The 25,614-nt window shown below is 38.1% G+C and overlaps 1 protein-coding gene across 4 annotated transcripts in view; it reads right to left on the reverse strand.

Annotated features, from left to right (window-relative positions):
- The window catches only part of PCCA (propionyl-CoA carboxylase subunit alpha), a 450,132-nt gene that overhangs the window by 182,535 nt on the left and 241,983 nt on the right, over positions 1–25,614 (reverse strand). For all 4 annotated transcript variants that reach the window (XM_030921949.1, XM_030921950.1, XM_010368513.2 and 1 more), the window contains 2 exons: positions 23,347–23,457; positions 13,794–13,896 (listed from right to left, as the gene is read on the reverse strand). In XM_030921949.1, the coding sequence (XP_030777809.1) occupies positions 13,794–13,896; positions 23,347–23,457 (214 nt within the window). The remainder of the gene's footprint in view (positions 1–13,793; positions 13,897–23,346; positions 23,458–25,614) is intronic.

The following is a 25,614-nucleotide window of genomic DNA, read 5'->3' on the forward strand; positions in this document are numbered from 1 at the left end:
AAAACATATCCAGAGTTCAAAGTATTTAAGGGGGGTTAAACAAAATGCAAACATTTAATGCAACATTAAGCATGTGAAATAAAAACTTGATTGCCTAAAGAAAGCATGCTATGCTGTTACCCTGGTGACAGGTTAAAAAAGGGACTGTAAGCTGAATAGCTGTATGATATGAAATTAAAATGTTTCACATTGAACAATCCAAAATGAATTGGGAAAGGTTAGAGTAAAGGAGAGAGAAATCAATTCTCGAATGGCAATGGTGAATGGGAAAGAAGTATGAATAGGATTTGCCAGTGGGGTGCAACAGCTGCCAAATATCCTGCAGCCAAAGAATTACAATAATACTGATGAAGTGTGCAAGAGCTTCTGGAATCATTGCAGGGAACAGAGAAATTCTCTGGCAATAATCAGGCTATTCTGTCTTCCACTCAGCTCATACAGTAGGATCAAAATAAAAATATTTTACAATATAATAGTTAGCAAAAATATGTAAATATGCTTTCTTATCCACCAAGTATCTTGTACTTAATCTCACATAGATTTCTAAACCGTCTTAAACACAGTCATATTAAGTAACTGAAAATATCGTAACAGACATAGTAAAAAGTGAGGCAAGCCTAAATGATAATGATTGAGTTAATGTTTTATCTCATCTTATTGCTTTTAGGGGATTTATTTGCTCAAATGAAAGTAGATATTTCCAAAGACAAAGAGTGTATACATACGTTTGTAAATATATACTTAAAGTGCTATTTTTTTATTGTATAGTCAGGTATCACATCACCTTCATTGTCACAGTGAAGTGGCTTATTTGAGAGTATGAAACGAGTTATGATAAGTTTTATTTTCATTGATGTATAAATGTGTTATAATTTCACATGTTCTTTTAATTCAGAAGACATTTTAGCAAAAGAGCCAATATGCACCTGTTCAACAATATTTGCTTTTCCTTGGGAATTATTTTCACATGGTTACTTTTTTCTGTGTTTCTCTCCCCACTCATCTTTTAGTGGTTAAGATCATATTTCAAAAACCTTAAATTTTTATCATCTAATTGAAAAATTTAATAACAGGTGAATAAATTCTGTATCCGAAACCAGGAAAGGCCAAGAAAAATAAACAGATAATTGTCTCTGCTAGGCAGAAATCACTAAAAAATCAATTCTCCATTTTATCAGGAAGCCAGATGAGGAAAGATAATACAATACAAATGCAGACACAATGACTGCACATACAGAGAACCCAAGTGAAAGTAATTTCCCGTTATGCTACTGTGGCTGAAAGAGTTAAGCTGACACCAGGCTGTGTAACCAGTCACGATACTTGATATGTTCTAGTAAGCCTGAGCACAAAGTACACTGATTCCATGCAGCCAAAGTCATCCTCCACAAAAGTGAGTGCTTTATTTTAACTTTTCAGGCTGAAGTATTTCCATCAATATTATAGGCCATAGTGAAGTTGTTTCTTTTTCTGAGTCTTTAACCCCTGCTCAAATACCAAGAGAGAAATTATGAGGATAAAGTAGAAACCAGAAAGTGGCCAGGCACGGTGGCTCATGTCTGTAATCTCAGCACTTTGGAAGGCCAAAGCAGGTGGATGACCTGAGGTCAGGATTTTGAGACCAGCCTGGCCAACATGGCAAAACCCGGTCTCTACTAAAATTACAAAAATTAGCCAGGCGTGGTGGTGCGTGCTTGTAATCCCAGCTACCTGGGATTTGCTTGAGCCCAGGGGGCAGAGGCTGTACTGAGCCAAGATCACGCCACTGCATGCCAACCTGGATGACAGAGCAAGACTGCCTCGGAAAAAAAAAAAAAAAAAAAAAGAAAGAAAGAAAAGAAAAGAAAGGAAAAGAAAAAAGAAACCAGAAAGTAAAACCTGTGACTTCATGCAATTCAAATAGCATCAGAGCTGAAAAAGGCTTCAGTAATCATCCAATTCAACACTGCCATTTTTCAGAAGAGAAAACTGAGTTAAAAGCTGAATCATTGTGCACAAGGGCCTGTGGAACCTGGAAACATGGCAGTGGGGCTGGGTCCAGATCCTGACTCCTGACGCCTCGCTTAGCGCTTGTCCCATCCACTGCACCATGCCAACTGCTCTAACAATTCAGTGTCATATGAGGGAGCCAAAAGAACCAAAGGTGACTCTAATTTTCCCAACCTGAATCACTGAAAAGAGGAAATGCCATAAGGGCCATACAGAATTCAGTGTATGCATTTTCGGTATTTAAGGGATGTGGAGTACACATCTCACCCTGCAATGTCAGTGACCACTAGAGTATAACATGACCTAATGTAAATTCATTCTCTGGATTTGTCGGTTCTATCAGAGAAAGATTTTCCATCATATGTTAAATTGTTAAAAGATATTAACATTGTATAGTCTTTGAAAACCACTTTTTCAAAGAATATTTAACATGGGAAACTGATGACAGCGTAATAATGCATTTTTTAAAAGGACATCCTTTTAAAAGAATGGCCCATTTTCTGGTAGAATCAAAATAAGACCAGACTATGTGTATACACAAAAAAAGGTCAGTCCTCAAAAGGGATGCTGGGATTTATAATCTCCAGTTTCTCCCTCCCACTCTTTCTTGAACCCCCACCAATCCGAAGTTAAGCCCCACTTTCCATGTGCCTCCCCTAAAACTGCTCTAGTCAGGTCTCCTGTGACGTCCACATTGTTCAAAGGTCAATGGTCATTCTCCATCCCATCTGACACACTGCAGTTGAACACTCCTTTCTCCCTGCTGCCCTTTCTTCATTTGGCTCCCTGAACTCCACCCAGGCCTAGTTTTCCACCTATCTCCTTCTCAAGTCTCCTTTGTTGAAACCTCCTCATCTTTCTAGCTTTCTCATATTGAAGAGTCTCAGGGCTCAGGCTTAGGACCCTACCCTTTCTGGCATCAGCTTCCCCTTTTACTCCAGTTGACTAACTGCAACACTGCAGCCAGGAAGATCTTGTGAATACACATGTTGCTCATACTCTTCATTGCTCAAAACCTTGCAATGGCTCCCCACTTCACTCAAAGTTAAGAGCAGGAATCCTTGATGGTAGCCCATCTGACGCAACTCCATTTCCTACTATTCGACAGCTTGCTTACTCCTCTCCAGCTGCATTCAGCAGACTAACATACTAAGCCTCATCCTTCATATCTTCTGAACCTCTTAATTCTACATGAGATGAAAACTGTATCGGTTTCAATCAGGGTTTCTGTTATCCATACCCAAACATCCCCAGTGACTCAGGAGGTAATATAACTGCCACTCTAGAAACAAGAGAAAAGTTACTATAATGGGGCACACCTATAGTCCCAGCTACTCAGAAGGCTGAGGTGGGAGGAATGCTTGAGCCCAGGAGGTTGGGGCTGCAATCAGCTATGTTCACACCTGGGCAACATAATAAGACTCTGTCTCTAATTAAAAAAAAAAAAAAAAAAAAAGCAGGGATATGCAAGTCAATAAATGGAACTGATTCTACTGGTTACCCATACGAAAAAATAAAATCAGATCTCAATCTCCTATCATCACACATAATAAATTTGAAATATGAAATACCAGTGTAATAAAGGAAACTTCTAAAAGACCAGAAATAAAAATATAAGTAAATAATTTACAAAATCTTAGGTAGAAAATATTGCTTTTTAAGCATAAAAGCAAAATAAAAACCCACAAAGAAATACATTTATTAAATAACATTAAAAACAAACTTTAATGGTGTCCTATTTACTGGAATATAACATAAAACATCTCATTATTTACTTCACTGAAGAAAACTAGACTCCGACTTTTTCTTTCTTGTCATATATATGTATAGCTATTGTATAAAGAAGTAAAAAATACGGCGTCTTATTCTTGATGGTTTCCTTTTGGTTTATTCATAATACATTTACTTAGTTGTGTACTACAATATATTATAGATTCTTTTTTATTTCTTTATAACAATGAGGTAAAGAATCTGGGTGTTGCAACATAATTATACAATAACAATGATTCTCATATGAAAAAGCCAGAATATAGATTACTCTCATTTTATAGGTAAGCTTAAAGTAAAATACACACCTAAGCTCACATTACTAACAAGTGGTAGAGTTATGACTAAAATCTAGACTTATAACTCTAAATTCTAGTTTTGCCACCATATCACAAAATGTACAAAATGTATTTACATGTTTATATATATTATATGGTTTGGTTCCACGTTCCCACCCAAATCTCATGTTGAATTGTAAGTCCCAGTGTTGGGGGAGGAAACTGGTGGGAAGTGATTGGATAATGGGGGCAGATTTCCCGCTTGCTGTTTTCGTGATAGCAAGTGAGCTCTCACAGAAAGATCTAGTTGTTTGAAAGTAGGCAGCACCTCCCCCTTTGTGCTCTCTCTCTCCTGCCACCCATGTGAAGATGTGCCTGCTTTTCCTTCACCTTCTGCCATGACTGTAAGTTTCCTGAGGCCTCCCCAGCCATGTGGGACCATGAGTCAATTAAACCTCTTTTCTTTATAAACTACCCAGTCTCAGGTATGCCTTTATAGGTATGTAAGAATGGACTAATACAACATACCTATTTACATAGAAGCAGGGGTGCGTGTTCATGTGTGCAAGCATACCCACGTGAATGAGGAAGGCAGTGGGGAGAGGGAGAGAGAATATATATAACTTGCATGTATTTCTGTCTTGCCAACCTTGGAATTATAAACAAATACTAATTTGCAGGGAGTGGACTAGAATGTTTTATAAACACAGCAACTTTCCAAATCACAAAGAAGAACCCCACGGCATAATGTCCACATAAGTGAATTCCAAGTGGATTAAAGACATCAACATTGCAGATTTTTTTCTAATTGTTTGCTTAAAAATGAGGATTCTAAACATATCCTCCATAACCTCTTTGGAATGGCAAAATGGGTGAAGGAAGAAAGAAGAAAACAAAAACAGGTCAACAAAATGTAATGAATTTACTATATATCTGCAATAAAAGATGATTTTATAAGACCCACAGGGTCAACATTTCTTTTCAAACATCTTAAAATATATTTAACATATGAAAAGAGATAATACTGTCCACATCCACCTCAGCAGGGCTCAATCCTGAGAATTGACCTCTAAAAGGGAGTCAGGGCTTACTCTGAGGCATGCCCCCTGCTAGATTCTTAAAACCCACAAAGTAACAGGAATGCAAAGCGGCCCTCTACTAGAGAAAGACAATTTAGTCACCAGACATTCTACTACCGAGAAAGTTGGCTGGTTCAGCCCTAGAAATGGTGATCATTACAATGATAAAGCAAGAAACTCAGCAGAAAGATAATAACTATGAAGTTAGGAAGGCTGAATGATAGAGCAGAAGCAAGGATAAAGGACAATCTGTCCAGCCACAAAAACCTGACAAAAGAAAGGAATGGATGAAGAAATAACACTGGAGAAAGGAGGAAGTAAAGAAATTGAGGGAGGGCAGAACAGTATCTTCACTACTGTCTGAGACGCCTGGGATGACGGGCAGTACTCGAGCCAGTATAAGTTATCCTGATTCTCAAGAAAGCTGAATCCAGATCCAAGAACAACATCTGGATCTAAGGAAAACAGACATTTTGAGCAAAAATAAAGATCACTAAAAATGAGTAAAACGTTATCTTTACTATTTTTTCTTCCAATCATTACCAGTTAGTGAAACAAATTATTATATCAAACTACAATGTCAACAAAATCATTTTAGCTTAAAAAAAGTGGTTGTTTAATATAACTAGCTTTTAATGATTCATTTCTGTCAATATCAGTGTTTAAGAATAAATAAAAAGAAACCTTCATGGTAAGTCAGTAAAAAATTGAGTTCATCAAATTTATTTTATATTCATCCCCCCAAAAATTGCTATTATTTCTGACATTAACTTTTCTTTTTTTCTAAAATGTACCACTATCGTTTTACTATCCAAATACTAGGGGTATGTATTATTAATGTGTTTTTCCAAGTCATAAATGATGAAAGAGTGAAGCCCATAGAGAAATTGGAAAAATAAGATCACCAGCCAAAACAAGCAACACAAAGGAAGGGCTGTGGGCTACTGGTTTGGAAGGAAAAACATTTCACAAACACACCCATGACAAAGCAACACAGAGCCACACCTGGAGGGTGACTCTTAGACTCCATTCCCAAGCCGATTGTGAAAACATGACTCTAAAGCCAAAATGCGAAGGTTCAAACACCCTACATCAGCTTTCATGATGTAGGTGTCAGGGACCTCCTCAGAAAGCAAGTCAGAAACACAGCTTCACTTAGCTAAACAAGATTACGCTTTGTGAAGAAGCACAGTATATTTGCTAAATGTTACAGCTCTCTGCTGTTACAGGTTGTAGCAATTTTACAATAAACTGATAATACTATATAAGTGATAGTACCTTTTTTTAACAGAAAATAAACTCACCAAAAATGAACAATTTCTGCTGTATAGGAAATAAATGTGCAATTATCTGGATAAGTGAACTTGCAGTCTACCTAGTTCATAAATACATATTTTGTTTCTAATTTATAAAAGATAATGAGTTCAAAAATAAGATACTTAAATTTTTTAATGTAGCAATTATCACATTTACAATTTTAGCTAGAAATTAGCAGAAGACTATAAAGTAAGATTGCTTCTTAACCTCTGCTTTATAAAGCAACTGCCCTAAATAGTTCAACAATCTCTAAGGAATGTTAGTGTTTGAACTATCTAAAACACTATAAATCATAATATAAAGTACTCTGTGTTTCCCAAAACCATTCATTGGAATATTAATTTTTCAAAGAGCTTTTAGGAAAATGGTTTTCACAAGAAAAAAAGAGTTTAGGTAAGAGTCCAACTATATCCTGCTCTTAAAGAGTTTAAGAATGCATTTTAGTATATAGGAATACCTTGGACACACTGTGAGATCAGTTCCACTGCAATGAAGCAAATATTTCAATAAAGCAAGTCACATGAATTTGTTAGTTTTCCAATGTGTATAAAAGCTATGTTTACACTGTATTGTAGTCTAGTAAGCATGCAATAGCTCTTAAAACCAATGTACAAACTTTAATTAAAAAGTACTTTAGGCCGGGCATGGTGGCTCACACCTGTAAACCCAGCGCTTTGGATGGTCAAGGCAGGCAGATCACAAGGTCAGGAGATCGAGACCATCCTGGCTAACATGGTGAAACCCCGTCTCTACTAAAAATACAAAAAAATTAGCCGGGTGTGGTGGCACGTGCCTGTAGTCCCAGCTACTTGTGAGGCTGAGGCAGGAGAACTGCTTGAACCTGAGAGGTGGAGGTTGCAGTTAGCCGAGATCACACCACTGTACTCCAGCCTGGGTGACAGAGCGACACTCTGTCTCAAAAAAAAAAAAAGTACTTTATTACTAAAACATGCTAACCATCATCTAAGCCTTTAATGAGTCACAATCTTTTTGCTGGTAGAGGGTGGCTGCTGACTGATCAGGCTGATGGATGCTGAAGGCTGGGGAGGCTGTGGCAGTTTCTTAAAATAAGACAACAATAAAGTTTGCCAAACCAATGGATTCTTCCTCTCATGAAAGGTTTCCCTGTAGCATGTTATGCTGTTGATACCATTTTTCCCACAGTAGAACTTCTTTCAAAATTAGAGTCAATCCTCTAAGCTGCTTCAGCAACTGAGTTAATGTAATATTCTAAAATCCTTTTCAACAATGTTCACAGCATCTTCACCAGAAGTAGTCCATCTTAAAAACTTTGCTTTTTAAGCAAAATTTCTTTGCTCATCCATTAGAAGCAACTCTCATCCACTCAAGTTCTACCATGAGATTGCAGCAATTCAGCCACATCTTCAGATTCTACTTCTAGTTTTCTTGCTATTTCCATCCCATCTGTAGGTATTTCCTTCAATGACTTCTTGAACACCTCAAAGCCAGTTCTTCCAAACTCCTGTTAATGTTGATCTTTTATTTTGCCCACTGAAGCACAAGTGTTCTTTTTTTTTTTTTTTTTTTTTTTTGAGACGGAGTTTCGCTCTGCCACCCAGGCTGGAATGCAGTGGCTGGATCTCAGCTCACTGCAAGCTCCGCCTCCCGGGTTCACACCATTCTCCTGCCTCAGCCTCCCGAGTAGCTGGGACTACAGGTGCCCGCCACGTCGCCCGGCTAGTTTTTTTGTATTTTTAGTAGAGGCAGGGTTTCACCATGTTAGCCAGGATGGTCTCGATCTCCTGACCTCGTGATCCGCCCGTCTCAGCCTCCCAAAGTGCTGGGATTACAGGCTTGAGCCACCGCGCCCGGCCAAGTGTTCTTAAGGGGATCTAGAATGGTGAATCCTTCCCAGAAAGTTTTCAATTTGCTTTGTCCAGATCCATCAAAGGAATCACTCTTTATGGCAGCTATCGCCTTGTGAAATGTATTTCTTAAATAATAAGACTTGAAAATCAAAATGACTCCCTGATCCATGAGCTACAGAATGGACATTGTGTTAGCAGGCGTGAAAACAACATTAATCTCCTTGTGCTTCTCCATCAGAGCTCTTGGGTGACCAGGTACACTGTCAATGAGCAGCAATCATTCGAAAAAAAACATTTTTTGTTTTGAGAGTAGGTCTCAACAGTGGGGTCAAAATAATCAGTAAATAATGCTGTAAGTGTACATTTTGTCATCCAGGCTTTGTTGTTCCATTTCTAGAGCACAGGCAGAGCAGATTTAGTATAATTCTTAAAGACCCTAGGGATTATGGAATGGTAAATGTGCACTGGCTTCTACTTCAAGTCATCAGTTGCATTAGCCCCTACCATCAGTCCTTTGAAGCTCTGAAGCCAGGAATTGACTTTTCCTCTCTAGCTATGAAAGTCCAAGATGGCATCTTCTTTCAATAGTCGGCTGTCTTATCTATGTTGAAAATCTGCTGTTCAGTGTAGCCACCTTCATCGATGATCCTAGTAAGATCTTCTAGATAAATTACTGCAGCTTCTACATCAGCACTTGCAGCTTCCCCTCCACTTTTATGTTATGGAGACAGCTTCTTTCCTTAAATTTCATGAACCACACTCTGATAGCTTTAAGCTATTCTTCTGCAGCTTCCTCACCTCTCTCAGCCTTCACAGAATTGAAGAGAGTTAGGGCCTTGCTCTAGATTAGGCTTTCACTTAAGTTAATTTTGTGGCTGGTCTGATCTTCTCTCCAGACCTATAAAACTTTCTCCATATCAGCAATAAGGCTGTTTCACTTTCTTATCATTTATGTGTTCACTGGAATAGCACTTTTAATTTCCTTCAAGAACTTTTCCTTTGCATTCGCAACTTGGCTAACCATTTGGCACAAGAGGCCTAGCCTGCCTCGGGTTTCAACATGCCTTCCTCACTAAGCTTAATCCTTTCTACCTTTTGATTTAAAGTGAAAGATGTGCTACTTATTCCTTTCACTTGAACACTTAAAGGCCACTGCTTTGTTATTAATTAGCCTAACTTCAATATTACTGTATCTCAGGGAATAGGGAGACCCAAGGAGAGTGAGAGACACTGGGAATGGCTGGGTCAGTGAATCAGAACACACATATTTATCAATTAAGTTCACCATCTTACATGTGCATGGTTTGTGGCACCCCAAAACAATTACAATTGGAACATCAAAGATCACTAATCCCAGATCACCAAAACAGATATGATAATAATGACGAAGTCTGAAATGTTATGAAAATTACCAACATGTGCCAAAGAGACAGTGAATACATGCTGTTGGAAAAACAGCACAAAAAGACTTGCTCAATGCAGGCTTGCCATAAACCTTCAATCTGTAAAAAAATGCAATATCTGAAAAGTGCAATAAAGCAAAGGACAATGAAATGAGGTGTGCCTGTATGACAGTCTCTAAGAGGTTTCCAACTTAACAAGGGATTTTCCACATTTATTTAAACACAGAAACATTTTCTTAAGTAATGCCTTTTAATACCTCCCCCAAACTAGTGCTCTATGGAGTACACTTTAAGGAACACAGTTGAAGTCTAAAACTGTGTGCATTTGATTATTACGAAAAAAATCATTGAATTAATGAGTACAAAAGCATGCCCCAAGCATTTCCTAATGGGCTCAAAGGGGCATAAATATTATTATTAAAGAAGAAACAGTCAAAGGGATAGGGATATATCATATTGCTAAGTCCTTAGGAACTACAATTATGGTTGTCAAGGATCTCAAACTCAACTCCCTAAATGGAACTTCTCATATTTTCCTTTCAAAGCTGCTCTTGCACTGTTGTCATTACCACCATCCACCAAGTCTTCCATGTCAGTAACCTGACTCCTTAGTATCTGTTTCTACTCAAGTTTCAAATACAATTTATTTTTACATGTATCTTCCATCATCTTAACACTTCTCATAATACTCCCCACCTCTTTCAAGCCCTTTGTTGGTACCTACATGTACAGTTTTTTTTAAGTTGCATTAAGATATAATTTACATGTATAACATCTATACATTTTACTTTTTATTTTATTACTTCGAGACAGGGTCTCACTCTGTTACCTGGGCTGGAGTGCAGTGGCGTGATCTCAGCTCACTGCAACCTATGCCTCCCAGGCTCAAGCAATTCTCTTGCCTCAGCCTCCCGAGTAGCTGGGACTACAGGCATGCACCACCACGCCTGGCTAATTTTTGTATTTTCAGTACAGACAGGGTTTCGCCATGTTGGCCAGGTTGGTCTCGAACTCCTGGTCTCATGCGATCAGCCCGCCTTGACCTCCCAAAGTTGGGACTACAGGCGTGAGCCACTGCACCTGGCCAATAACATCTATACATTTTAATTGTACAGTCTGATGAGATTGTAATACATTTATATCACTTCTCGGCCTTTTGGCTAAGATCAAGTGAGATTGTAATACATTTATATAGTTGTACATCCATCACCACAATCCAGTTTTAGAACAATAAAACTCATGTGCAGTCAATCTTGCTCCCATACCCAGACCACCACTGATCTTTCTTTTGTTCTTTATACTTTTGCCTTTCCTAGAAATTTCAAATAAACGAAGTCATACATGACGTAGTCTTCTTTATCTAGTTTCTGTCTCTTCACATGTTATTTCTGAGATTTACACACATAAGTGAATGTAGCTGTTTATTCTTTGTTACTGCTGAATAAGCTCGTGGTATGGATATGCCACTTTTTATTTATCCACTCATTACTTGATGCATATTATTCTAGTGGGTGTGCAGTGATATAAATATGTGATTTTGTTTCTCCACTAACTGATGATGCTGAGCATTTTATCATGAACTTACGTGCCATTCATTTATCTTCTCTGATAAAAAGTCTATGTCAAACCTATTGCCCGTTTTTTATTAGATTGTTTAGCTTATTTTTGTTTGTTTGTTTGAGACGGAGTCACGCTTTTGTTGCCCAGGGCTGGAGTGCAGTGGCACGTTCTTGGCTCACTGCAACCTCCACCTCCTGGGTTCAAGCAATTCTCCTCCCTCAGCCTCCCTAGTAGCTGGGATTACAGGCACCCGCCACCACGCCTGGCTAATTTTTGTACTTATAGTAGAGACGAGGTTTCGCCTAGCTCAGGTCTGTAATCCCAGCACTTTGGGAGGCCAAGGCTGGCAAACTGGATTACATGAGCCCAGGAGTTTGAGACTAGCCCATACAACATGGTAAAACCCCATCTCTACTAAAACTACAAAAAAACATTAGCCAGATGTGGTGGTGTATGCCTGTAGTCCCAATCTACTCGGGAGGCTGAGGCAGGAGAATCGCTTGAACCCGGGAGATGAAGGCTGCAGTGAGCCGAGATTGCACCACTGCACTCCAGCCTGGGCAACACAGCAAGACTCTGTTTCAAAAAATAAAAACAAAAACTGTACAGGTAAGAAGTGTATATATGTGTGTTTGTACATTTTACCTTAAAAAATTAACAAATGGGGAAAGTGTGGAGTGGGTAGAGGTAAAGATGAAACAAGGAAGGTAGTTTTTTATGGTTGTTGAAGCTAGATAATGAGTGCATGGGTGATTAATATACTGCTGTTTATCTTGCACAAGTAATTCAAACCATATTCCCAGGATGACTCTATGCAAAGTATAAATGCTACATGTATGTATATAAAAATACATATATACACACACATATATACATATACATATACTTTGAAGGGATTCTACCAAAACATTAAAAGTAATTATTGAATAATTATGGGATTACAGGTAATTTTTATTCTCCATCTTTTTAAGCCCTTTTCAGATTCTTCCACACAGTAAGGCAGCACTCTCTGAAAATAACTTGCATACATTTCTTAAAAATCAAACCAGTCATATTTAGCTACACTCAGAACTTCTGAAATAATCAAGGTCCAAATAACATCTGAAGGTAATTAGGATATGAATACTGCATTTATCAAAAGAATAATAAGAAATATGGCATTCAGGTTTTAAAACAAAAGCAACATTCTCTCCTACACACACATCCCTCCAGACAAACGCTGTCCAACAGAACTTGATGGAAATACACCTGCCATGGTGGAAAGGCTCTCTGAGTTGAGCAGTTGCTGCTAAGCACGTGTGGCTACGGAACAGCTGAAATGTAGCCACATTTCAGGTGACTTTGAAAAGGGTTCTTCCATTCACTTTAATCTTAATTGCCATACATGGCTAGTGCCTCCCATACTAGACAGCACAACTATAGGGAGAAAAAACAACCAAACAACAAGCACTGGGGTGTGCGGACATTGGGGGAGCAAGACCATTCAAATAAGACAACAAAATCCTGCTCGCGGGAAGTTTATATTGGGAAAGAAGTTTAATTTGGGAAAGAAGATATTAAACAGATGCACAAGCAGATTCATGATTCTATTGACGATTTTCCTCCTCCGTCCAGTCATTCATTTACTGATATTCTATATCCCTTCATCTCTCCCTGGTAGCTACCAAATCATAACTTTTACAAAGATGCACCGTAAGCTTCCTATTCTTTCTAGGTAAAGAGAACAAGTGAAGAGTACCAACTACACTGAGATTTTTGGAATAAAACCGCATTAGCCACTAAGATACAGCCTAAATCCAATTTAGTTTCTCCTCTGCCTAATTCTTCAGGGGTAATTTCAGTTTCTGATTTGTGCTTTTCAAAGCTAGTTGGTCACCTTCCATCTTTTTTTTTACTTTTTTTTAATCTTTGTTCTTCCTCTTGTGAAAAAGTAAAAAGGAAAAGAAATTGAAGTAACAATTTATTAACAGCATGATTCCTTTAAAAGGATTGTTCCAGCAAGTAAACACACATTCATAATAAATAATCCTCTCTCTAGAAGCACCAATGACATTGAGGTTTTCTTTCTATTTATCCTGATATAAAGCATGTTCCCCTTTTACCTGGGTCACTAGGAAGCTAAAAGGCACACTTGCGCCTCACAAATGACTAACTCAACCTGGTGTTAATTCCTTCTTGTGTCTTCACTAGTTTCTGATATATATTTTTTTAACTGCCCACATTCATTTCTACTTTTAATATACTTCTCCAAACGTTTTTCAAGATAAATAAATAAAACAGAAATCATAAACACTAACTACTCGAATGGATTTCCCATCAGATTTCAGAATATCTTCTTAGGTTCAAATTAAAAGGGCCAAGATCCTTTTATCCTTTCTGAACTTAAAAAACTTGTTTAAACAAAATGTAAGCAATATCATATCTATACAGTGTGACTTTATTATACTTCTCCAAAGACCCATAAGATCTCTAGAACTGAGATCAGCCACATCTTTTACTAGTTATTTCCTATGTAGACTGGATTATCAATATTGTTCTGCTCATTTATTCTGTTTTAAATGATTACCATACCTTGAATTTTCTTGAAAATGTTGTGCTCTTAACTGGAAAGCCACAAACAATGACGATGCTATTGCCAATAACTGGTTCTTCTCGCTCTTGGTTAGCATGTGTCCTGAGGGAAATCAATCAACCAATCAATCAGTCAATCATATATGTTAACATCTGTGCTTCTCTCCTATGGAATTACTAGTCATTCAAACAAGTATTTTATAGGGCATCTATTATGCAGCTAGGATTGTACTAGGCACTGGGGTGTGCAGACGTTGAGGGAGCAAGACCATTCAAATAAGACAACAAAATCCTGCCCACGGGAAGTTTATATTGGAAAAGAAGTTTAATTTGGGAAAGAAGATATTAAACAGATGCACAGAACAAAAACAATTTAAAAAAAAATCCACACAGAGCTCTCCAGGAAAAGCATAAGCTCCTCACATCTGCTTCTCTCTGTACCTTCCCAGCCCAGCTTCCCTGCTGAGGAAAGTGAGGATAGCGTGCAAGACACCCCAGTCCCTGGAGAAAAGGAGAGCGGCTGGTCAAGGACACAGACAAGGCAATGCTTTCTAGTGCGAAGATCCAAAGAATATCACACCGTGATTCTTCTGCCTCTCTGCATGAATCCCAATCAAACAACCAATCTCTCTCCTCCTCTCACTCATACTATCTTCCTACCACTACACAGCTGAACCTGGAACAGTCGGCAGGCCGCGAAGGCCTGGGGTGAGTGACTGATTGAAGAATTTGCATAATTCTTCAAGAAGGTTGTGAGTCAAGGTAGGATTCTAATACTCCACGGTCTACAGGTTAAAACGTCCCTTGACAGCTCTGTAACCTCATCACAAATCTAAAACTATTTACCACAGTACTACATACAGATAGTAGAGTATTAAATAGGACAGTATGAGCAACTTGAATGCTGGCTCGTCAGCCATAAGGTGCTACTTTTACAGTCAACCCTCCATGGATTCAAACAACTGCAGGTTGAATATATTTGAGGGAAAAAAAATGTATTGTTGTCTGTATTGAACATGTACAGGCTTTTTTTTCTTGTCATTTTTCCCAAAGCAATGCAGTATAACGATGATTTATGTAGCATTTACATTGTATAAGCATTATACGTAATCTAGAGATGATTTAAAGTACAGGGAGGACATGTGTAGGTTATATGTAAATACAACACCAGGGACTTGAGCTTCTGTGGATTTCTGTATCTGAAAGGGTCCTAGAACCAATCACCCACAGATACCAAGAAACAAATGTATGATTCGAAAAAAAGAAAAAAAAAACTAGTTGCCTAAACTTATTTGAAAGAAATGAAGTAATTTAAACATTATGTCTAAAAATCACTCAAAATACAAGTAAGACTAAAAACATTGAAAATTAAGATACAAATGCGTTCAATATCTACAGCACAATTTTCCACAGGGAAGTAATCTATCTGCTCCCTGAAGGGCAAGGAGAGCACAGGTAAGCCACCCTCTTTGAGACAAACCTAGACATTACATAAAACATAATACAAATACGGGATTTACCAACTGGTTCTGGGAATTCAATACTAGATCCTCACGACGGCCTAATAAACCATACTCTTATGGGCATTGGAAAGTTCCTCATTTTACCCAGACACCTAAGCAGTGATGAAAACATTCCATATGATTACATAATTATTCTATATGAGAAGTATTACAAAAATTTGGTCTCAGTCTTGTCAAAACACATAGTTGAGAAGAACAGTTCTCATAGCGTGACCTGCCAACAACTGGGAGTCCCCAGGAGTCCTTCCAAGGTCAAACGATTTTCATACAACTACTAAAATGTATTTGCTTTTTTAACTCTAGTTTTCTCAAGAGTATACCGCAGAGGTTCCCAGATCCAAGGGACACACATTGTGTGATGTGATGACATCACTGCTCTCATGTCAACACGGAATGGATTTATTACTATGACTTCCAGAACAAATGAGTAGATATTTTCAAGCTCCTCAGTTTTAATTTATAATGTGGTAAATATCAATACATATAATCACAAAAGCTCTCTGGAGTGTAAAAAGAACCAGTGCTTCTCAAACTTCACCAAACATCAGAATCACCTGGATTAAAGGTGCTGTGTGTGCTTCACCAGCGGACTGACTGGTAAAAGGTATGAGGGCAAGGGGTAATAATCTGCATTTCTAACAAGCTCCAGGGTGATGCTGATGCTACCAGTCAGCAGATCTCACTTTGAATACAACTGTTCTGGACTGATATTGATCGAACTGTGTAAAGAAACTGTTTAGTAGTTCATGAAGCCAGCTTAATGTGTCATGTACAGCAAGACAAATTATCAGAGCACTTTAAACACGGTATTTTACATGACAATGTTGTGTGTGTTTATATGCGTGTATACTATGGCAGGATGTAAAATGTATTTCTCATGGTGGTTCACAATCAAAGTCCTTTACAAGTCAGTTCTTTAGACACATATGCACAGTATATACCATCAGCAAGGGAAGAGGCAGTGCATTAGGGGAACCCATTCACTGCAAGATGCTCAATCAGTATTTCCTCTGGTCTAACCAACTATTAGTGCCCAGATTCAGGCAATATCAAGAGCGGTCTCCCAAATAAAATGGACCATCATTCATCACATCTCCCGGGCAAATTGATATGATGCACATCAACTTCAAGCATTTTATTGCTATTCCACTTCAAAACAGAGACTCAGTTCCAACAGGCTCTGTATAAGAAGTCTGATCATAACTGACCTATTCTTATAACGATTCTAGCATAATGCTACTCCTGATCATAGACCAGAGTGGCCTCGATCTCTGCAAGGTCCCCTGCAGCCTGATACTAAGTAAGGCATGTCTTCCCTGGCTCTGACCTTGAGCTCCCTTTGAATGGTCTCCACTGTTTGCCCTCTGGGGGTGGTGGACCAGTTTGGTGTTGAGTCAGACACACCGACACTGCATTCTGGGCTAGTAAGCTAAGGCGAATGTACCTCATTCCCTTTTCTGAGTAGCTTCTAATCTGTAAACCCTGCCTGGCTGCCACGAGGGGAGCTGGGAATGCATGCTGCCTGCTAACCTGCTGGAATGTTAAGTCCCATGAGGGCAGCTCCTTTTTCTGTTTACTGAAGAATCCTACGCACCTGCAACTTGGGGGCACAGTATGTATTTAAAAAGCTCTCCAATTCTTCCTACCCCTTTCAGCGAGTGTGAACATAAACCAAGACTGCTGTAATCCGACACTTGGTTTCCCCTCTCCCCCAAACCTGATGGAGAAGACTGAGAGGATGCTGCTGGGTACGTGTGGAATACAGGTGTTGAGGAGGCAGAAGGACTGAGAGCTCCAGCCTCACATGCGGGACACATGCAGCCTCAAGCACTCTTCAGAGGAGCAAGTCACTTGTACTTGTTACAGGTCTAGATGGAGTTCTAAGGCTTTCTTAAACTCAGCCTTGGAACGTTCACAGCATTCAAGCTTAGAGCCTCTACTGCGCTGTCAGCGAGGCTGGGCACAATGGGCTCTTCAGTGAAGACATGTCTGGAAAAAGCTGCAGCTCTTGGTTTTAAAAGCCTTAGGCTTTTTGACAAGTTTACTTCTGTATTCCCAGAGCCTAGAGCACAACCTTTGATCCAACAGGCTCTATAAGTATTTGTGATTAAAAGGAGAAAAACTTCCTCCTCACAACTATTACCTTCTTAAACTTCTGGGGAGGTAATTTCAAGTACAAGTCCCAACCCCTATATGTTTATTATCTCCTCTCCTTGTTCATTAAGCCACGAATTACTGGAGTTCAAAACCATGTAGCAGCACCCACAAGCTTTGTGACATGCCACTATGACCCTGATGCTATTGGCCACCCTCATTGGCATGATGCAGTTTTCAAGAAGCCTGACCTGCGTATTTCCCAAGTGGTTTTAGGTCTACCATTTATTTTAACAGCTATGCATTGGTTCCCACTAAATGTAGTGTTTTCTGGTTTTTCTGTGTGTTTGTTTTTGTTTTTTGAGACAGTTTTGCTCTTGTTGCCCAGGCTGGGGTGCAGTGGCGCGATCTCGGCTCACCACAACCTTTACCTCCTGGGTTCAAGCGATTCTCCTGCCTCAACCTCCCGAATAGCTGGGATTACATGCACATGCCACTACGCCCGGCTGATTTTGTATTTTTAGTAGAGACGGGGTTTCTCCAGGTTAGTCAGTCTGGTCTCGAATTCCCGACCTCAGGTGATCGGTGGCCTCCCAAAGTGCTGGGATTACAGGCATGAGCCACCGCGCCTGGCCATAGTGTTGTATTATATAATGCGGATAGAGGTCCTGATTCTCAGCCAGGCCCGTTCTCTCTTTGTGGGCTATGGCTTTGTTGACCATTGGCAGCTTTGTCTGTAGGGTAATGTGGCTGGACTATTTTATTGGGGAATCTTTAAGTAATATCACTGGGGTGAGATTTTTCAAGGATCTTCTACTCTCATGTCTGTGTGTACCTGTATGTCTGCCAGTATCCTGGGAACCAACTGAGGAATGAAGGCTGGGGCAGGGAGTGTCACATTTAGTATGTCCCTGTTCCCTCAATTCTTTGTCCCCCTGTGCCTGGTGCCCCCTGGTTTTTATCCTCTGCAGAAAAGAATCTGAAAGCTTTAACCAGGATGAGGGAGAGAGAGTCGCCTTACTCTGAAGAGTGAAGGAAGTGATATGGAGAAAATTTTACAGAGATTTTAGGCCAGTAGTGCTCCTTTAGGAATTTCCCACGGTACCTGGAGCTAATAATTATTGAGACTTCTGAAGGGTTCTGCAGTGATAATGAGCTACTTCTCAGTTTCTCCATTGTCAGCTGAGGATTAAACTTTCTTAGGTTACTAAGCCAGTTAAGAATCATCTTTCAGCTTTTCATTTTACCAAATGCTATTTCCTTTCTTTTTCCTAGTGGGCTTGTGTCTTTAAAAAACTCAAGTCAGTGGATTTGGGGATAGGGCAAAAAAAAGTGTATATTTTTAAGCTATCATCTTACCTCAAAACTGGTTAAAGTATTTTCTTTAGCAATTTCCTCAAAAGGAATATATATGGTAAAATAGTTCTGAATTCTTATTTAACTGAAAACAACTTTGTTTATATTGATGACGATATCTTAGCTGGGTATAGTACTCTTGAGTCAAATTCCTTCCTATGTAGCAGACACTATTCTAAGATTTCTAACTTCCAGTTTATAGAGTACGAACATAATCTCACTGTACATTCCTCGCATCTTCTTTCTTTTCTGCTAGAAGCTTTAAAAAAGTATTTGTTTTTTATATGCCTAGTGGAGTTACTTTTTAAATTAATCCTGTCTGAATCTCAGTGGCTCTTTCCAAGAGTACCTAACACTTTCTTAAGAACAGTGAGAAAACATTCTCTATTATTTCTTTAAATATATCCTTCATTCCCATTTTTCTTTTCATGGAACTCCTAGTATGCATTTATGTGTAAAATCTTTTGGATCTTCCCTCCATATCTCTTATCATTTTCTATATGATTTCATTCTCTTTACCTTTTTGCTACATATTTTGAGATACTTCTATTTATTCCTTTGAGTCACTAATTTGGATCTTAGTAGTGACCATCCTACCTTTCACACTGACTGCTGAATTGTTTTATTTAGAAAAATCACAGATTTTTAGTTCATTATGTCTTTCTCCTCTAATTCAGTATTTTTAAGTGTTCTTCTTGTTTTTCAGTAAGCACAGTCATCTGCCTCCTACAACAGCAGCTCTAAAACTGAGCACCACCTGTCCTTAGTGAGTCTTCTAGGTCTTCCTCCCTAGATGAGTAATCCTTTTCCTTTTTACACCAGGGACTCTGCTCAATATGCAGGCCAAAGAGTCAGGCAGTGGTTTGCTGGTAAATGCTTAACAAACAACTGAGGTGTGTGGGAAGGAGAAAAGCCACAGGGTACAACCAATTTCCTTATAGTAAATACTTTCTTCATGGCTGATTTCAAACCACCAACTTCAAAGGGGATTGGCTTATGAAGATGTGCACACGTGGCTCCCACAAGTGCAGCCCAGCTCCCATAGAGAGAGTCCGTGGAGAGGTATTCCAATAGTCTAAATGCTACCTCATCCTTAAAGTCATTCTTGATTCCCTCAAATGGAACTGGGTTTTGGGTGGTTTTTGTTTTGTTTTGTTTTCGTTTTTTGTTTTTGTTTTTGTTTTTGCTATTCTATCAAGATACTTTGCTTACATCTTTACCAGGCACTTACCTTATCCTGTCCTCTACTACACTTGGTACTTTACATGACTATTTCTCTCATGATGTCAGCTCATTAAGAGCAGGTAAAATATACCCATCTTTGATTTTCTTCTACAGCCTACACCAATTATTTGTTGAATTAATGATTGAATTCAGTCCAAATATCATAGTAGTATTCTTAAAAGTGTAGACATACTTGACTAAATTCAACGGAAAAAACAGAAGTATAATCAATTATATACTTTCTGTGTTGAATGAAATTTTTACCAGAAGATCTGTAACTTCTTAAAAGAAAGAGATAAATCTGACAATTTCTTTTGATGAGGCCTGAGGTTGAAGTATAGGAAAGTATCAGAGAAAAAAGCCCAAAATGTTCATTATAGGCCAAATGAAATTATAGTTCTTAAAATATCTTCTCCCTCATATTCCATTTATTTTTCAGAATCAAGAGAAACAGCTTTTCAACATTCACATCTAAAGAAATGACAAGAATAATTTCCCATGTATCTTATTTTTTTATTTTAGAAGCAATTGTTTCAAAGTTTAACTCTAAGAATCTCTAGTAAAACTTAGTTTACATCCACACAAATGTGGGATAATAAACATATACAATAGAAAATGTTAATGCAGTCATAAAAATAGGTGCTTGCCTATGAATAGTGCCTAGGACAGCTGGACAGATGGGAAGCAGATGGGGAACCCCAAAGGAGCAAAATGACCTGGCCCCAAACATATGGAGAGGATCCTGGATTAACTGTAGTTACCACTTCCCGCGGTCTCTAGGGCACATATATCAAACAGTCAAAGATGATACAGTTTAATATATCTAAGACCTGATCTGGGGGGAAAATGGAGAATGAGAAATACAGCAATCTGAAGAAGAATGAGAGACAGTAACCATTCAAAGAACAAATGACATGAAAATAACGAGAAAATAAAATAAGAGGGAGACATTAAGAATGGCAAATATAGGAGTGTGTTTCTAAAATATTTAGAGGCAATATAACAACAAGTAGCAAACCCTGATTGAAAACATCTGTGATTTATGAATTTGAATCTCAGTATAACTCAACGACTACTCAAACAGGAGTTGAATAAGCCTAGGTTCAATTCCTGGCATTATTATCTTATTGGTCATTTAGCTTTAAGGATATCTCAGAGCTCTAGTTTCCTCACATGTAAAATGAAGGCTGCAACTAAATAATTGCTAAAAGCAACGTATGACAATTTTTTAAATTGTGTTCCTATCTGGTCTAAGCATAAAAAACAAAATTATGGTGTCCAAGCTGTCAATTCCTTACCAAAAAAGAAATGTAATAGATTATATGCATCACAGAAAACTGCAATATTTAGGTTTAAGTACATTTCTGAGTTTGAAGGGGATCCCTTGTCTAGAGGATTTGGGATATTCTCTATTGTTGCTAAAAGTCCAGCACATAGTAACCAACTCTGACTAGAAAATGTAAATGCCCCATTTTCTTCTTCTGTGGGATACTTTGCCATACACACATATATAGAGACTTATATATAAATGTGTATATGTGTATCTATATAAATACCCATACACGCATACGTTTGTTCTAAAGGTTCTCTGTAGTTTTTCCCTGCTTTCTCCTTCTGCCCACTGTTTCCTGTCTTATCACTATCACTGAATTAGCCAGGCAGACATGAAAACATGGAAGTTCTAAGTCCACTTCAAAACATCTACAACTTTTAATTAAAATTTTAGGAAGGGCAAGAAACTAAATGTTAGTATCAAAATAGAAAGAATTGGTTATCTGGATACATGTATAAATGATTTAAAACATCCAAAGTAGCAGCCGGGTACAGTGGCTCATGCCTGTAATCCCAGCACTTTGGGAGGCCAAGTCAGGCAGATCACAAGGTCAGGAGACCCAGTTCAAGCCTAGCCAACATGGTGAAACCCTGTCTCTACTAAAAATACAAAAATTAGCCAGGTGTGGTGACATGCACCTGTAATCCCAACTACTCAGGAAGCTACAGCAGGAGAATCGCTTGAAACCGGAAGGCGGAGTTGCAGTAAGCCAAGATTGTGCCACTGCACTCCAGCCTGGGCAAAAGAGCAAAACTTCGTCTCAAAAAAAAAATCCAAAGTAATCCTTTCTCATCGATACTATGGGTAAGATTTCTTTTTTTCATTAATTCAACAAATACTTAGTATCTATTACGTTTTGTGCTAGGGATAAAATGAAAAGCAATAACCTAAGGGGTTCTTAGCCTCATTAAACCAACAAATACTAAAAGAATAATCACAAAAGTATAAAACTACTATCCTGGTTGTATTTCATTTTGTATTTTTAAAAATTCAGAAGTTTAGGAAAAACAACCTAATAAATCATTAGTTTTTGTTTTAAGATCCCAAATCAGAGCCATTCTTCATTTGCCTTAATACTAGTGATAAAACTCTATAACACTACTGTTTTAAAAGAATATTGAAATCAGTTATCTCTGCTGAGTCTTACGAAAACTCTGTATTGTAAATTCTGAGTGGAAAACTGCTTTATAAATGCATTCAACAACTCAACAACATCAACTTGACCTGAATCTATATATAGCTCCTAACATGAATGTGAGTCATTTTACATTAAAACACTTTAATGGATATAAAGAACACTTGAAATATGGGACAGACTATCTAACCTTCATACATCACTAGCTCATTAAAAATGTATGTAGAGGCTTTCACCTGAATAACATTTCTATTAAGTCTCATCTAAATCTTGTTTCTATATATCTTATATTAACTATATTTTGAATGCTCACTAAAGGGTTTTCTCTATCTCTCACTTGATGAGCAATTTTTCTACTACCTGGAAACGCTCGCTGAGAACTTTGGAGTGTTAATTTCACATTCCACTCATTACTTTATTCAAAATTTCATTTTTCAGAATAAAATCATCATCTTCCTAGCTTTTCATTAACAGGACTAGAATCTGGTTTTTGGAAATATTCTGTGCTATTTTCATAAACATATCTTTTAACAATCACTTTAGAAGAGTTCCTTATATACTCACCTCAGGAGAAAATACAAATCTGATTTGATTTTCAGAAACCAAAAAGGTAGGCTAATTACATGTTTTGCTTCAAAACACTGGACTCATAGAACATTCCATATGGTTGAATTCTGCCCTCCACAAGACTGCAGATTATCACACTCATGAGTCACCCATAAATACTCAAAATTACGAATGTAAACAGTCTTGCATGTTCTAAAAATGCTAATTAAGTATAATATAAGCCAAAAGGCCTTAATTTCAAAATGCAATGAAATTATGTATTACAATAAAGTATAAAAATAACAGCTTTAAAACACTAAAATATTTTTACTGCATACAAACCTTTGAAGCCATCAGGATACACATCAGAGAGAAATTTAGTGCTGATGTCTCCTTTTACAAAGCGTGAGTTGATTATCACCTCTCGAAGTAACGCAATATTATGTGTAACACCTAAAAGTAAAATGATATCAAATTGAAGAACAATGAATCAGTGAAAAATGGAATTCTGATAATGTGGAGAAATTTATCATCATTGTTCTATGACCTAGCAGAAACCATTCAAGATTACTTATTTCCTTGACTTCTATTAACAACAAAAAATATCTGAACTTGTGGTATCAATAAAACAGTAAATGTAAACTTAAGAAGCTTGGTATTGCCAAGTCAAGTCAACAGGCTATATTAGGGTGGTGCAAAAGTAATTGTGGTTTGGGGCCATGAATTTTAAATCATCAAAACCAGGCTGAAACACATTTTTATCAATCAAAATAGGAACCATTACATCAGCTCCTTTTTCTCAATAAGAAATAAGTTTGTTTATTCCTGTAGCGTAAAAATCCATGCTTTGGGATTTGGCGGACTCTTGGAGAGCATTTTTTGCATCCTGCTGGTTGTGGAAGCATTTTCCCTGCAAAAAGTTATTGAGATGCTTGAAGTCATGGTCAGTTGGTAAGAGGTCAGGTGAATATGCCGGATGAGGCAAAACTTCATGCCCAACTCGTTCAAATTTTAAGCATTGGTTGTGGAACGTGCAGTTGGGTGCTGTCATGGAGAAAACATGGGCCCTTTCCATTGACCAACACCAGCTGCAGGCATTGCAGTTTTGGGTGTATCTCATAGATTTGCTGAGCATACTTCTCAGATGTAATGGTTTCACCAGGGTTCAGAAAGCTGTAGTGGATCAGACCAACAACAGACCACCAAACAGTGACCATGACCTTCTTTTGGTGCAAGTTTGACTTTGGGAAGTGGTTTGGAGCTTCCTCTTGGTCCAGTCATTGAGCTGATGATCACTGGCTGTCATATAAAATCCACTTTTCCTCACACGTCACAATCCAAAAAATGGTTCATTGCTGTGTAGAATAGGAAAAGACTACACCTCAAAATGACGATTTTTTAAATTTTCAGTCAGCTCATGAGGCACCCACTTGTGGAGCTTTTTCATCTTTCCAATTTGCTTCAAATGCCAAATGACCATAGAATGGTTGACACTAAGTTCTTCAGCAACTTCTCATGTAGTTATAAAAGGATCAGCTTCGACCACTGCTCTCAATTGGTTGCTATCAACTTCCGAAGGCTGGCCACTAAGCTCCTCATCTTCAAGGTTCTCATCTCCTTCGCAGAACTTCTTGAACCATCACTGCACTGTATGTTCATCAGCAGTTCCTGGGCCAAATGCGTTGCTGACGTGCAAAGTTGTCTCTGCTCTTTACGTCCCATTTTGAACTCAAATAAGAAAACTGCTCAGATTTGCTTTTTGTCTAACATCATTTCCATACTCTAAATATAAAATAAACAGCAAGTAATAAGTCATTAGCAAAAAAAAAAAACAAAGCAAGAAATGTACATTAAAATGATGTATAACATAACCACATCTATTCAAGAATGTATTTCAATATCAAACAGCAAATTTCAGCAATGCAAAAACAGCAATTATGTTTGCACCAACCTAATAAATGTTGTTTCAATAAATGGTACTAGAACAACCAGCTAACCATTTGGACCAAAAAAAAAAAAAAAAAAAAAAAAAAAAGCCAGGCACGGTAGCTCACAATTGTAATCCCAGCACTTTGGGAGGCCGAGGCAGGCAGATCATGAGGTAAGGAGTTCAAGACCAGCCTGGCCAACACAGTGAAACCCCATCTCTACTAAAACCACAAAAATTAGCTGGGTGTGGTAGCAGGTGCCTGTAATCCCAGCTACTTGGGAGGCTGAGGCAGGAGAATCACTTGAACCCTGGAGGTGGAAGTTGCAGTGAGTCAAGATCGCACCACTGCACTCCAGCCTCAGTGAAAGAGCTAGACACCATCTCAAAAAAAAAAAAAAAAAAAAAAAAAAATTAACCTCAACCCTAACACCTAACAACACAGACAAAAAATTAACTCCAAATGAATCACAAACCTAAAACTATTTTAATAACTATAATAGAAAATATGGAGGAAAAATCTGTTACCTTAAGGTGGGCAACAGATTCTTAGTATACAAAAACCATGAACTATAAAAATATTGACAAACTGTACATCATCAAACTTAAAGTCTGCTCCCCAAAAGAGGCAATTAAGAAAATAAAATGGCAAACTATAGCCTGAGAGAAAATATTCACATTAA

Source organism: Rhinopithecus roxellana, chromosome 18, assembly GCF_007565055.1.
Source record: "Rhinopithecus roxellana isolate Shanxi Qingling chromosome 18, ASM756505v1, whole genome shotgun sequence".
Taxonomy (NCBI): domain Eukaryota; kingdom Metazoa; phylum Chordata; class Mammalia; order Primates; family Cercopithecidae; genus Rhinopithecus; species Rhinopithecus roxellana.